At 48.4% G+C, this 16014-nt stretch overlaps 1 protein-coding gene across 1 annotated transcript; it reads right to left on the bottom strand.

Moving 5' to 3' along the window:
• Positions 1–2593: 2593 nt before the first annotated feature.
• Positions 2594–7157, bottom strand: Igfbp1 (insulin like growth factor binding protein 1). Its single transcript, XM_021176614.2, has 4 exons — positions 6582–7157; positions 5055–5239; positions 4144–4272; positions 2594–3248 (listed from the first exon to the last, which is right to left on the bottom strand). Exons 1-4 carry the CDS (start codon positions 6952–6954, stop codon positions 3117–3119), a joined length of 819 nt encoding a protein of 272 aa, XP_021032273.1. The 5' UTR covers positions 6955–7157; the 3' UTR covers positions 2594–3116.
• Positions 7158–16014: the final 8857 nt, after the last annotated feature.

Here is a 16014-nt window from a genome sequence, read left to right as displayed (position 1 = left end):
TCTGAAGTGATGGTGACGTCACAGCATTTAGTTGTGTGGGTGTTTGGAGATCTGGGGGTGTATAGCATGACCACAGGGAGGAGCCTATGAAAGTCAGATCAACTGAGATTTAGCTCAGCTTCATGTCTGTTGGCCAGGTATGTGCCAGTCCCACACTGCATCATTGGAAAAGACATACTCCCCTGCTGGCTTTATCAATGCACGAGTCCCCTGAGCTAAAGCATGCAGTTTTCACAGTCAGGCCAGTCAGTGCCTCTGATTACCATATTACAATGGTATATTGAGGATGGAAACCGATAGTGTGTTCATAAAAGGACCATAGAAAGCTGCTGCCAGGGAAAGACCCTTGCAAACCTGAGAACTGCTTTTTTTTTTTTTTTTTTTTTTTTTGCTATCCAATGCTCTGTTTCAGAGACAAATCCACCTGACCAGTCCCTGCAGACATGAGGAACTTCATTGTTTCTGGATAGGACTGGACAAAACCTGTTTGAGGCATATGTGATGCCATATAGACCTGGAAGTCATTAAGAAGCCTCCAGCTCACTAGCTAAGACCCACCCCCTTTAATTCAAAGGCTACCCATTCTTCTCTGTTAACTGATCTGTGAGCTATTTCTCCCACCAACTTCTTATTGTCTAACCAAGAAATAAATTTTTAAAAAATAAAGTAAAATATTCCTTCAAAGCTCAATTGGCAACCAGGGATTTTGGGGGTTTGGTTTGGTTTGATTTGGGGGAGGGCGTTTTTTGTTTGGGGACTTTATGGGGCGGGGGGGGGTTGTTGTTTTGGTTTGGTTTGGTTTTTGGTGCCACAGTGCCAAGAGAGAATGGAACTTGGTTTGGGTTAAATGTTGTTAACCATTAGTATGGCCATCAAGGCTTGACAGTGCAGGAGTGCTGGCACCCACCACTGTGTTCCTTCTCCCAGCATGCACCTGTCACCACTAACAGAGGACAACACAAACAAAACGTTTCCTTCTGTCTCCACAATGCTATGCCCTGACCTGGAGATATTGGGTCCAATGATTCTACCAGAGGACCCAATGGAGAATTCACTAAACTGAAAGATAGGGCTCTCATGACTATTTTGAGGTCCTCGTGTCTGAGTCAACAAACACAGCAGAGAGCCCCTGGTGGGTGACAGAGATCTATCCAGCTACCATGAGGGAAGTGGACTGCTGGTGAACATCGCTGGTGGAGAAGCTCAGGTCTGGAGCACAGGATCCTATAACATGGTTTCTTAGTTACAACACCCAGACCCCAAGATCAATAGGCCTGCAGGTCAGGCTGTCCCCTCCTCTTAAACGCCCCTTATTGTGAAGAAGGATGGCTTTAGGGTGGTGCTTTTCCCTGACTGGTTCCATTTTATAAAACTGAGTCAGGATTCACTCGGGATAGAAATGCTGAGGCAAAGGACTCTGCATCCTGCTTCGTGCACATTTACAACCGCCAGCTCCAGCAGGGATCACCAGTTACAGAGCTGCGGTTCTATCAGAGCTGATCAGGGACACGTATGGAGCATGCGAGGGTGTGGGGAGAGCTAGGGGGATGGCTCAGTGGGTGAGGGCTTGCTGTTTGGCCATGAAGACTGAGTTCTGAGCACAGTACCCCATTAGGAACCAGGTATGGTCATGCACACGCAGACAGAATGTGTGGGGCAGGAAAACCCTTGCGTTTGAGGTTTCTAGGGCCCAGACCATTAGCTTTGTCATGTGATCGCTGAGTTCTACAGAGGAGAGCAGCCATAGACTGGGGCTTAGACAAGGAGTTAGATGCTCCATAGAAGTGCCAGGCAGCAGGTATAGCACTGGCCAGGATGTTCGTAAAGAGCACAAAAGTAGCTATGGCACCTGGAGAAGTAGCCCACATGGAGGAGAGGCTCCAGCCTCCCTGTCAGACATCGGAAGGAAGGGCAGCAGGCAGCCTGAGTGGGATACTCGGGCATGGACCAAATGCTATGGAAAGAAAGGGTGTAAGAGGCCAGGAACGTCAGCAAGGTGGGGGGGTCAAGCATCAGGCAAGAAGAGCCTCCAGGGCTTTTGAGAAACAGGCAATGTGGGGAGAGAAGTCAGTGGTGGCCAGGGCTCTGGTCTGGAAACCAGAGAGGAGAAGAGTGTGCTGGGGCAAAGGTGGATGGTGGAGACTCTGAGCAGGGAGAAAGCTAGAGAACAAAAGCAGTCATCAGCTGGACATGGTGGACAGGCCAGCCTGGGCACCTGGGGGCCTGAAGCAGGGGACTTGCTGTGACTTCTACATCAGCCTGGGCTACAGAGTCAGACCCTGTCTCAAAAGCAAACAATCCAGTGACTGCTCCCCAGAATACCCGTGACATCAGCTGGATCTGAGGAGTGGTAAGGAAAGGAGAGGCTGGGGGTCCTGGGAAGCAAGGGAGATGGGCCAAGGTGGTGGGGATCTCTAGTCTGGCCCAGGCAGAGGCCTAATACTGCTTGGGAATGGGGCCATGGAATCACAGAGTGTCAGAGCAAGATGTTCTGTAAGCAAACAAGCACCATCTTTCCCCAAAGCACAGAGCAGAAGTCAGGTGATAGGGAAGACAAACGGACGGAGGGAGCAAAGATGAAGCTGGGATTTCATAGTATTTCCAGATAGAATATTTATTCCAGATGTGTATTTAACAATGTATCGGACACAGCTTTCCACGTTCAGCTTTGATTACGCAATCAGCATCGGAACTTTCCCAGCAAATGTGCATCAGACACAGATCTGTGTGATACGATGAGGAAATCTCCGAGTGTGGGCTAACCTCCCTCCCCTAACCCACTGAAAGCTTCCGGCCTCAGACTGACTTGTTCTAGGCAGCATCACTCTGCCCTTTCAAAGCAGAACTTTGCAAGAGCTGAGATATAGTATTTACATGTACAGAGATGAGAAGAGCTTCATGTTATATAAATTAATATAGCACAAGAACTGTGTAGAAAAAATAAACTTACAGTGAATAAATACAAACCAGCTTCATATATCAAGCAGTATGTGGAGTATAAAAACTAGTTCCTGGATATATACATATACACATATATAAAATGGTGTGCTCCAGAGTATAAATATACTATATACTTAAATATTTTGTGTGAACACGGAAAAAGAAAAGAACTCCTTTCAGTTTTGTACATTAAAATACTGGTGGCAGTTGGGGTCCCCTCTAGTCTCCAGAGACCCAGGGATTTTCTTTCCACTCCATGGGTAGACACACCAGCAGAGCCCAGCTTCTCCATCCAGGGAAGTCTCACACTGAAAAGACAGGACTGAGGTCAAGAGCAGCAAGAGATGAGAGCTCTGGCCACCCTGTCCCTGAGTGAGGCCAAGCACTGCACAGACACCCACTGGCTAAGACTCAGCACTGCCAATGCCCTTCTGACTGTCATAACAAAATGGAGTCACTGGCTATATGGCACGTGTGATGATGACCTCATTATCTACTTAATGGTATAGTGTTTTGACAATTATCTGCTTCATGGCCCTGCTGGCAAAAGAGCCCAGCAATAGGTCCCATTGAATGACCACCTCTATCACATAGCTAGGCCTGGCCCCCAGTTTTTCCTCAATGAAATCCCAGATCTTGCACTTTGCCAAGTCCTAAAGTTTCATCAAAATTAAGCCTTGACTTCTTCGATCTCATTTATTATTAGACATAGCACAAAGCACAATAGTGTATTTTCCTACCGAATTTTTTTTATTTGTGGGAAGAGAAAACGCAAGACATCTGTGACCTACACCGACTGTGTTCTTTTCCTCTAGTAGCAAGAAACTGAAATATGAATGTCAGTGTATGGAACACACATCTCTGCTGATCTGAGTGAAGGCACTGACGCCTATTCCTCCCTACTGGCTGAAGTGCTCCTTGTCCATCACACTAATGCTTAGTCCTCCCTACAGGCTGAAGTGCTCCTTGTCCATCACACTAATGCTTAGTCCTCCCTACAGGCTGAAGTGCTCCTTGTCCATCACACTACCTCTTTCTTAGGACTAGCTTTTCCCAACTGCTGCAGGGCTGGATCTCAGAAAGCTACCCATGATATGTATTAGGGCCTATGAATCATTTGACTTTTAAAAATTCCTGAACTTTTACAAGAATCTGGATGAGCAGAGCTAGCCCGTGAGAACACACAGTAGCAAAGCCACCTACCTGTTTGCTGTGATAAAATCCATTCTTGTTGCAGTTTGGCAGATAAAATTTGTAGATTTCATCTCCTGCTTTCTGTTGAGCTGCAGCTAATCTCTCTAGCACTTTATAGAGTTCTCGTTGGCAGGGCTCCTAAAAGGATAATTTTATATTAGCTTGAGTACAAGAGACAGAAAATTATCATTTTAGACAATGACTGAGACAGAGCAGGACTAGCCCCCACCACCTAGGCACGGTATTCTGGGACTGTGAGTCAAAGAATATGCCCTATCCAGGCCTTATTTTCCATCTGCATGCAGGACAGGTTGGTCTCAGGCTCAGGCTATGTGGATAAAGGATGAGGACACGTTCATCCTTCCTCAGTGGCAAGAGCTGGACTGATGGTGCAAAATGCTTCCCGACCCTGGCTATTTGCTGAATAACTTGAGCACATCAACTCTGGGAGAAAAGTCTCTGTATATGGAATTTAGCATCAGAAATACCTAGCTTTTCAAAGAGCCATCCTTGCATTTGACATATGTCATATTGATTGTGGAGCAAGGCATTCCTTTGGATAATTTCCAGATGAAATTCTAAAGTGCCCCTCACAATGTTTATTCTTCCACTTCATTGGGTGGATCAGTACTTTCTCTCCACCTTTGGTTCTCTGTCGCCCCCAAGTGGTCAAATTGAAAACTAGCCGGTAAACTAAAGAAGTTCTTGCTGCATAGTTGAAGGCTGGCAAAATCGTGGAGCCTGATGGTGGTAACAATTATTGAACATACTCAGTGACAAAGAAACCTAGACTAAAAATGGCCTGTTTTAAGTAGTTATATGCCTGTGCCCAGCCTCATGTTTGGTGCCCTTTAGAAATTGTCTAGACTAAGCTCTTCACTTCGATGGATGTATCTGAAGGTCTGAGTGCAGGGTCTCACCTTCCATTTCTTGAGGTCGGCGATCTCCCGGGCCCGCATGCTGCTATAGGTGCTGATGGCGTTCCACAGGATGGGCTGATCCTCGCGGGATGGGGCCATCAGGTGGAAGCTGTCCAGCAGCTGCTCCTCTGTCATCTCTGGGCTCTCAGAAAGCTCATCCTCGGAGACCACAGCAGCCTTTGCCTCTGAAAAGCAAACCCCACATATGCATGAGCCCCTGGAGGTGCCACTCCTCTGCCAACTCACTTCTTGCCCTTAAAACCGATCGATAATGGTCAGGGGAAATCAGATTTTTTTCACCGATGACTCTTTGGGAACAAGTATGACCAAATAGCTATACTATTCTTTTCTGGGAAAATGGTATATTCCGGGGTGAGGCAATATTCCAGGGTGGCAGAGAGAGTGGGGTAGGATATAATCCTGAAGACACCAAGGACTAAGGCCAAGGCTTGAGCCCATCAGTGGTGAGGCTTGACCCCTCAGCCCTCCTCTCCACCCCACAGAAAGAGTCTAGTAAGACCCCAGTACAGGTATAGTTTAGTTAGAAGAAAGTTCTAGAATGTAGCCTTCCCCGCCTAGACCACCATCCTCCTCTTTTCTGGGAGCCCTGCTTTCCTACACACTAAGTCACCTCTTGTGTGGCCTCTCACAGAGGAGGCCATCATCAGATATCAATGGCGAAAGCCCACCCCCCACTCAGGGAGAAGGCCATTGTTCAGGACCATTGGGGTAGCTCTAACTTCATTCACTTGAAAGGCTCAGATGCCTGCAGTACAGCTTCCCATCAGAATATGGAACCACGTGGCTCCTCCACACCCACACAGGACGTGCATGCAGCCCAGATGGGGAGATAGGGGCTGGAGCAGAGGAAGAGGCATTTTCCAAGCTTCCTACTACAAACAAACCAGGGCTTAAATTCAGGAAAGAGCCTGATTGTCAGACTCCTAGCAGGCAATGTACACATCAAACACTGTTTGTCTATCGCGATGAATGGAAGTGAAGGTCTGGGCCTCAATTTTCACATTATGTTCTGTAAACATCTGGGAAGCACATACGGCGTGGCAGGATATATGCTACAAAGGACATTGCAAACCTCCTGGGGCAGCAGGAGGACTCCCATCCTAAACCTTCCTGGACCCTCCAGCCATTGGAACTGCCAAGGGCAGAACCCACAGGAGGAGGCGGGAGGTGCTTGAGCCAGCACCCCACCCACCTGGCAGCCCCATAGCTCCCTCCACCTCCACTGAAAGACCGAGTAGGATCACAACTACCTAATCTGCGAACTTTCTTCACAACTCTCCACTCTACATGGGGGGCTTGGACCACCCCTTCCAGGATGTTTCCTGGGTAAGACCACACACGGATGGCCCTCACTGAGAGATTTATTTGACTATAACAGCTTAAACCTCTTAGTGGGCCAAGAGTGCCTTTGCCCTATCTGCTATAAGTTTACGATAGGCCTCTACTGGCCTAGGAAGCACGTATGTTCCAGCCAAGAGATCTAGAGGCAGAGATTGGCTGCAGTACCTTCATGCTGGGAGCTGGACAAGGTGCTCGTGGCGGGTGCAGCAGGTTCTGGTACACAGGCTCCCTGACCACGGGTGAGGGCATGCAGGGGACGAGGCTCTCCTGGCAACGCACGGCAGCTGAGTCCCTGGGCGCAGCGAGCAGTGGCCACACCGCAGGCAGCACCCATCGGCAAGGCACATGTCGGGCAGCAGCCACAGCCTGCAGGCCGAGAAATCTCGGGGCACGAAGCGGGCACGGGTGGACAGAGCCCCAGCCTCTCAGCAGTGCAGGGAGCACAGTGCCATGGCTGGGGGGCTCCAGCGGCCACGCCAATCTGGAAGGACAGGAGAATCAGGAACGGCCAAGAAACAACAGTTAGGAACTCGGGCATCGCAACCAGGTTCAGCAGGCTGTGGATGAGGCTCTGGACAGGCAGCAGTGGCTCAGTGGTCACGACTTTCTGAGTAGATAGTAGTGGCAATGGTGGTCACAGCTCTCTGGGCAGACGGCCGTGTGCAGTGTTCAATGCTCGCTGGGTGTGTGTCTCCGCAGGCAGTGGACCATGCTGGCTGGTCGTACCCAGAGCCTTATGAAGGGCTGGCTATGCGGCACAGGTTAATGATTGTCAGGGCAGCGTGCTAGGACCCCAGTGTTCAAAATAAGTTTGTTTTGCTTGTGAGCTCTACACAAACCGTGGGTGGAAGGGGGTAGAGGGATCAGGTTTTCTACTATGTTTGTCCCGTTGTGATGGACTGGGACAGGAGCTAAAGTCCAACTCTGTCAGCAAGCTGGTAGCCAGATGGGGGAGGGCACTTGTTTTTGTTCAGGAGAAATCAAAGACATAGCCGGCCAGGCTCGTCAATTGAACTCACAGAAAACCTAAGGGACTAAAGAAAAGAAAGAACAGATTAGACCAAGAAGGCTTCAGGCCCCAAAGGGAAGGGAAGAAGTGGGGCTCTCCGTGACAATGCCCACAGTTGTTTCTTCCTCCCCAAGAAGCCTCTAGCCATCAAAGAAAGAAATCCATAGTTCACCTCTTGGCTATAATTCCAAAAGAACAGTTGTACCTTCAAAGAGAGAAAGTGCCAGGACCCCAGGCACCTGGTCTATATCGCCGTACCCAAGCTGTCTCTGACAGTCTAATGGTCTAGTGTAATTGAGATGCTTATCAACGATCAAGTCTGACAGCTTTTTCTGCATCATTTTTCATTCTTTTATATCACAAGGAAAACTTCAGAAATGTTTAAGGGCAACCTAAAATAGGACTCACCTTGGAATCTCACCAGAACTTCCCAGAAAAAAACTGATCATGGGCCCCCTACTCCTTGCCTGTGAATATCTTCTAAGTCCCCAGGTCTAGATTTTTGTCTCCCACCTACCTTTGTGTCTATCTGCTGACCTGGGTGCTGGATCAGAGCGACCAACCTCTAGCAACAGCTTGGAGCCTCTTACCTTGTCCTTTTTGGTATTGCTTTGGGGTGGGGTGGAACCCTGAAAACCGTACTGTACCACAGTGCCGTGTGCTTATCCAGCCCCTCACTGTCTTTCTTTAACCATGGCATTTCAGAAAGCCTTGGAGATTTTAGCCCCAGGCTCTAGAGGAGGATATTGAAGGCAAAGGTTGCAGGAGATTTTAGGTCAAGGTCACAGAGACTGCCCTGGAACACCCTGGACAAACTCTCACATCCCTGTGACCCAGCAGTTCATCACTGCACCCTGTAGCTTAGCCTTGGGGGATGGCTTCCTGGGTGACTTGACTAAAGCACTTTAAACACATGTGCACCAATGCATTGCCTACCAATGTCTGCTCTCTCATTCAAAGAAACCAGCATAGGTGCCCACTACTGAGCAGATATGTTAACAGTGACTGGCTGGCTTTTTAATTCGAGGTACAGAAAAAGCCTAACAGATAAGGAATCAGAGGCATAGGCCAGTGGGCCACAGTGATGAGCGCACTTGCCAGGAGAGAGGACTCATGGGGTGGGAAGGTAGGTTATGTCAGGTAAAGACTGAGGAAGAGTCCCCATATGGATAGAGAATTCAGGAACTCAGCTTCATCACAAAGCAAAAGGCAGCAGGCACAGGCTGACCATTTGCATCCGACCACAAAAGCACCTTTCTTGTCTCCAGAGAGAGACAGGGGACCTGTACTGACTCTGCTTCTGGCACTGCCACTGTTCTGCCTACGGCCACTGCTGAAGGAGCTGGGTGTTAAGAGAAAGGGACTCTGAAGCTCAGAGGCCAGAAGTCTGTGAAAGCCTGTGGCTACAGATGATGACATAGACAGAGCTCACTCTAAAGCTGTCCCCTACACTGGATAAGGAGGTCCTGGAGCAGTCCCTGAAAAGCTCAGCTCATCGTGAGCCACCCAGAGCAGTTCTGTCTTTCCTAAATGAGAATCTTTACAATAAGATGTTCTTCAGCTAAGTAAAACCTCCGCACTAAGGAACATTGGGAGGGTCCGAGATTGCTGAGCAAAAGCAGCTGATTCTAAATATACTGAATACCTGGAGAAGAGTACAAACCAACAGCAGACAGGATGGCCACCAGGGGAGGGGCGATTCTGGAGCCTGGGGACAGATTGGTTTTTCCTGTGCCCTTTTTGTAGCCTTCGGGATCTGCACTGTGTGCTTGTAAAAAGGAAACTCACACTGGGCTACAGATACAGGTGCGGGACAGAGTGCTTGCCTGACATGCACAAGGCCCTGCGTTCAATTCTCCAGGCCTGAAAAAATAAAGACTATAGAATTACCCTTATACACATTCCCGAGCTCCCTGCCATCATGAAAGTGACTGGACTTGGCAAAGCCAGATTTTACTCAACTTGGAAAGTTTCCCTAAAAGGGCAGCTGGACCAATATCTGCCATAGCAGCTGGAGAAAGGTCAGGTGACAAAGCTGCTCCCAGATACTCATGGTATCTGGGAGTGTGTCTCTGATTACGTTTGTTTGTTTGTTTGAAACAGGGTGTCACTGAACAGTCTAGATTAGACTCAAACACATGGCAATCCTCCTGCCTCAGCTATGCCAGTTTTTTTTTCCTCACAGAAGTACCCCAAATTCAGTTTGTTAAGGAATTCATCAACTGATTTCCATTTTTAAACATTTTTATTTTAAATAAACACTCAATTTTTAAAAGAGTTTATTTTTGATAATCTGTATGGGAGAGAAATTTGTGTGCATGTGCGTGCAGGTGCCCTTGGTGACCAGTAGAGGGCATCAGGTCTCCCTGCAGCTGGAGTTCCAGGTTGTTGTGAGCCACCAGACAAGAGTGCTAGGAACTGAATCCAGGTCCTCTATAAGAACAGTGTGTCATGTCTGCAGCCCCTAACGCTTAACTGGAAGCTATTTGAAATGAATAGCTTGTCCCTAAATAATCTCATTTCTGGAAGCTCTGAAGTTTCGCTTGACTTCTTTGACTTGTAATTGCTGTCCGCACTTGAAATGTTTCCTTTATGAAACACAGGAAAGGCACAACAGTGACAAATATTTGCAACTCTCTGCCAGGCTATCGCCACAAATAGTTTGTTCTGCTGCACCATTGCCCAGCACTCATCCGGTCGTCCCTTCCCTGATTCCTCCCTCTCCTGCACATAGCGGTCCTTCCTCCTTTCCAAAGATTGATGTCCCAATGTTTCCATTGCTTACCTCACAGTCACACAAACCAAACAGCCACCAAACTCCTCTTTGATTCCCCACACTCTGTCAACACAAATGAAGCCAGCTCCCCACCTCACCCCCAGGCCCATGTAGACGGCCAGTTCATTGGTCCATGCTGTGTGGGATGGGGTGACCGGCCCTTCTCCTGAGTCACAGCTTGACTCAGCTCCCTCTCTTGCCAATGAGATGCCCTCCTTGCCTGTTCACTGCAGACAACTCAGTTCCACTTCCAAACCAGAATTCCCACTGCCCCTGTAACTTTATGTCTTTGCGCACAGTGACTAGTCTCCCCTAAAAGCTGTCTTCCAAGACTCCCATGGCTTCCCCCATGTGGCACATGACCCTTCCTCCCAGCTTCTTGGCAGTTTATTTCATAAGCTCCTATCTGTATGCTTTCCCTCACTCTGCAGTGGGGCAGAGAGGAGCTGTCTTCTGAGCGAGGGAGACACAGTTGGGCATAGGAAAGAGAGGTAGTGGGATGCCCCAAACAGAGTCCAATCATATGCCCCTGCCCCATCAAGCAGGAAGTCTATGGAGGGCTCATAAGTTCATCCCATGCTGCCCTTGGCAGGAAAGACGAGAACATCCACCTCTAGGTAAAGGTGATAGCCCAAACAGTCTTGGTGGGAGAGTAGGATCCCCAAGCAGAGATGGTTAGGGTGACAGGACAGAGCATGGCTGACAGAAGGTGAGAGAACCCACCAAGCTGCTCAATGTGCCCTGAGCTTAGCCAGCAATGCTCTCTGCCTGGAAGCATAGAATACTCGGGGGGTCTAAGAGTGCTGACCACGGGAAAGCCTTGAAGGGATAAAACCCTTGGCATTGGAGTCATCACCAGGAAGGGGTATGATGTGTGTCCTGTAAGCAATTGTGCATCCCAAGAGCTAAGATTTTTTAATGTCATGCTGGAAGCAACCTGGAGTAGCAGGGGAGCAGGGAAAAAATGTTTTTGGTTTGGTTTGGTTTGGTCAGGGTCTCCAATTGTCCAGGCTGCCCTAGAAACTTACCATACAGCCAACACTGACCTCAAGCTCTCCATCCTCCTGCCTCCGGAGTACCAAGATTACAGGCATGTGGCACCCTGCCTACCCAGTGTCTTATAGATAGATGCTTGTTGCACACTTCCGGTGCCAGGAGGGGATGCCTAGCTGCTAGCAATCTCAGTATGAGCACTGAAGGTGAGCGAGGCTCCTACTTTATACATCAAAGCCTGTGCATTTCCTGTACACCCAGGTCCTCCCTTCTGCCCCACAGTAAAGTCAGTGTGCTGTGGAAGGTATTAGGGAAAGTCAATCCCAGTATGTACTGCAGAGGGAGCTGTGTGAAAGGCCACACTCAGCATCTCGTGAAATAACACTCTTCACACCTCTGCCTTTTTGTTTTGACAACCTCTACAATGCTGTTGAATATCACATATGAAGAACTCATCTCTGACAGTTTTATTAGCACCAGAAGAAGGGGGTCATTTGGGAGCACCAGTCTGCATTTTCACCTCGGATTTCCTCACCCCAGTGTCTCGCATAACCAAAGCTGTAAGGAGATGAAGGGTTGCTTGGCAGAGTGACTGCTCAGTAAATTCGAGCCCATAGCACCCTGGGCTGCCTGCAGGTTCCCTCAGCCACCACGGGCAGAAGCTGTGGGGCCTGCGGATGATGAAAGCCAGGGAGATCTTCCATCACACACTGTTCCCAGTCCTGCCCTCATGCAGGGCGCTGCTTACCCATAGGCAGCTCCAGAGTTAGGCAATCCAGACTCTGGAAAATGATACAAGAGTCAAGGGCAAAGGGGAGCTTTCAACGGTGGAAAGTGCTGCAATACAGGGGAAACCTCAGAAGGGAGGTTGTTTTGAACCTGAGGAAAAACACAAAAGGATGTTCTGCCCACAGTCCATGATCAACATGGGAATGATGTAAATCCATGCAAAGGCCTGGCCTGCTGCCCTATCTCCTGGGCAGATGAAAGGCACCGCTGTACAGACCTTAAGAAACAGAAGAGGATGGGTAGTTATCACCCACACTCCCTAAGCATTCGAACAGCCCGGGCTCTAACAGAGCAAGAGGAAAGCAGTGACAGCCAAGTCACCCCTCCCCAGTTTATTGGAGGGTATTTGAGATTAGTTTGAGAGGGCAGATATTAAGTGTCAGGCACAAGGAAAGTATACAAACAGAATTATTCATCATCCTCTTCCTGGGGCAGGCACCCCCGTTCACTCACATCTGTAATGTATGGAGGTCTAGACAGGCCAAACCTCAAAGCCTGATTTCCAGGGGTGTGCCTGTCACTCTGCTTTAAGAAGAGTTTAACAAGGGACCTGACCACATGCACATGTTCAGAGCCAACAGCTCACAAAGCCCTCTGTCCCATCCTTGCTCAGAACAACCCCTTTCGAGGAGGGAGAAGTGGATTGTGGAGGGGTAATGGATGCATTTGGTAAGAAAGAACACACAGCAATGGCTCCTGCTGGGTGTGGAGCAGGGACAGCGTGCCCTCCCAGGATGAGGAGCCTATGCCGTATTCACATCTATATCAAACGGTGTGAGTGTAAACACATTCTAAAAATGCACAACAGAGATGCAGAGAGTGGTCAGGAAGGACAGGGTACAGGCAGAAGGACATGGGGCTCCCGAGAAAGGAATGGAGAAGGGTGCAAAGCTATTTCTTTCTAGTTTCCAACACATCACAGTTTTTCTCTTTTTGAGGTGATATGTGGCTTCAACTTTGTTAATATCGAAATAGCTAGAATCATTTGTGTATCCCAAGAGAACCCAGTACATGTTGCCCCTTCCAGGGAGTGGGTGCAAAGGTCAGGATCTTTTTTTAACCCCATCAGACATGGGTGCAATTGTGTATGGCTAGTCTCTGAGTACGTTTGTCATACTGACAAACTTTTAAAGGTGATATTTCAATTGTGTTTGAACCATATAAAGTCATTCTATTATAGTGTTATTTAGTGTGTTAATTGCATTTTTAAGAAAGAAACTATGGGACCAGAGGTTGAGAGGCTGTAAACACTGGGATATGAGGGCCCTTTCATGGCCTTGTGCTTGACTGAGGACTCTGAGGTGGGGTCTAGGCCAGGTCCTTAACATCTGTATGACCTTGAGCAAATTACTTGACATGTCTTTTCTTCTATTTTTCCCTTGGCAAATTTACTAACACCTGTTACATAAGACATGAACATATGACATATATATATAATTAACCCTTGTGGTGGAAAATTATTAAACCTTAAAAGGTCATGCTTACCTTCCAGAAAACAGTGTGACAGAGTGGCTGCAGTAGAGAGGCTGGGACCATATTTTCTTTCCCAGACTGGCTTCTGGTTTGAGTGGGTCTCACAGAAAGTCAACACATCTTATTCCCTGGGAGACTGCAGGCCCCACCCTGGGTGACCCGCACAGGTGGACTTCTTTTCCCTCCGACTTCTGTCTTCTGCTCTCCCTAGGTACCTCTGACTCTACCACGCTAGTGTGCTTGACAATTTTGACCTGCCTCTTACAGCCATGCAAAGTCCCTCTGACTGCAGATTTTAGCTGGAGAGACCAAGACACAGTGATCTCTGAAGGCCAGCTCTGGAGCCACATGTCACACTAGACACAACAAGTGTCATATGGTCTGCCTCAGCCTTGCCCTGGCCTGTTAAGGCCTGTGGTTGGGACGGTGTGGCTTTTCTGAAACTCCTGTGCTATCAAGAGCTCAAGAATGTGTCCAGAAAGGTATCACTCACCTTAGGTGTGATATGGGTCACATTGGGTAGCAGAACCTGGGTAACAGGGAAGCCCAGACCTGATTAACTCAGACAGGAAGTGTTACTGTTTAAAATTAGTATGTGCTCATTGTGTGATCTTTTCAGGGAAATAAGAAATAGAACTAAGTAGTGTAGATTCCCTCCCTCCCTCCCTCCCTCCCTCTCAGAAGAATGGTTTTTCCTATGTTTCTCTCACTGCTCCTAAAGAAAGCAGCCACAAAGTTACAAATCCCTTGATGGAAACCACCCAGAAGAACACATTTAGCCGATTGCAACACAGTATTTACATAAACCTCAAACGTGATTGTGAAAAGAAACAGCGCTAGCGAGCAGAGGCTTTCCCTCCACAGCGCTAGCGAGCAGAGGCTTTCCCTCCACAGGTTGCCCTTAGTTATGTCCTGTCTCCCAATGCTCTCCAGAACTGTTCATTTGGCTCTTAATGAGAAAAAAGGGGTTCACTGACTATGTGGTCAGAGAGTGGGGTACACTGCGGGAGGCTGATTAGGGGTGCTTAGCACCACGTTATGCCTTCTGAGGTGAGCATGCATGTGTTATTTTCACCCTCGGTACTCAGTGTCTGCTTGTTGGGTGAGCTGTGCTTATCTGAGCTTCTTCACTAACGTGCAGAGTGATTGTGTTGATCCCTTCTCTCAGGAAGACAAGGGGTATGGGAGGACTTTTGCAGCTTTCACATCTCTAGGAATGCAGGGCGCCACGTGAGGGGAAGCTGAGGCACATTGCCCGGACTCTGCACCTGGACAGGGCTGAGGCTGTGGAGTAAACTCCAACATAGATGCAAACTTCCAAACCAGGAAGTGCATCTATGACAAGAAGGACCAAGACCCCTCATGACAGGTCTTGCTAGGCTTCCGAGAGCAAGGGGGATGGTAGCAGATTAGTCAGGGTGCAGCTGCCCGGTACATAGCACTGCACTGCTGGGTAATTTGCCACAGGTGTCAGTGCTGCCTGTGGCTGGTGAGCACTCTCTTGCTGGTGGGGCTCTGGAGGGGATAGCCCTGTGGGGGTCCATGTTATCATTAATATGCTATGAGCTTCCAAGTATGCCTGACTTTGAACCAGCAACCCTACTTGCTTGACCGTGCTAGGCGACAATCAGATTGAACTGTCTCTTCGTTCCTTGGAGTGTTATTTTTAAATGCCCAACTAGATGCCATACGCACAGCCAGAAAAGACACAGACGAAGCAAATTAGGGCAGAGCTAAGGAAAAAAATATTCAAAGAGATCCATACACAGAGTGGTATTGCAGGTCTTTAATCCTAGCACTAGGGAGTTCCAGGTCAGCCAAGGTTACATAATGAGAACCCCCATCATCATCATCATCATCACATCATCATCATCATCACATCATCATAATAGCCCTTAAAAAGATAGCTCCATCAAAATAATAATATCGAGGGTACCTGGGAGGCCAGAGAATGGTACATTTAAAAACTGTTAGTTGGGCCCACTGGCACATACCTGTAGTCTCAGCTCCTCGAGAGACTGGAGGGCAAGATCTTAAAGAAGAGTACAAAGTCCTGGGAAACAGTAAAGCCATAATCAGCCTTCCGCTCGCCCCAGGCACCACGGCTCTGCTCTGCTGGGCCTTCCAGTGTGCGTCCCTATTTTGAAGACTCACTTCTTCCGTGCACAGTCCCCCTCCCCGTTGCTTTGGAAGCTCAGAGCTGGTGCAGGCTGAGATTGACTCAGTTTCCATTCTCCGCGTTACTCATGACCCAGGCAGAGGCCACAAGGTGGCTCCACCAGGCTTCATTTTCTGGGAATCCTTAGAAATTCAATTAAGAGACATTCCCAGATCCGCTTAATCGCCCTCTGGGCTCTAGTGACTCAAATCTAAGAAGCACCGAAGGGAAGTGTAGTAATCCTTTGCCACCGACATATTTGAGAGTCTAGCACTTCCGGTGCCTCTCAGCTTGTCTGAATGTGCTCTTTGGTCTTTACTGGATTAGGTGACCAGACAGCCTTTTATATTGTAAGAATTCAGAGGTATTCTAAGGTAATACTAAGGTATGCAGAGAAGAA

The sequence above is a fragment of the Mus caroli genome, chromosome 11, assembly GCF_900094665.2.
Source record: "Mus caroli chromosome 11, CAROLI_EIJ_v1.1, whole genome shotgun sequence".
Classification (NCBI taxonomy): domain Eukaryota; kingdom Metazoa; phylum Chordata; class Mammalia; order Rodentia; family Muridae; genus Mus; species Mus caroli.
This window is presented reverse-complemented; position numbering and strand designations above follow the sequence as displayed.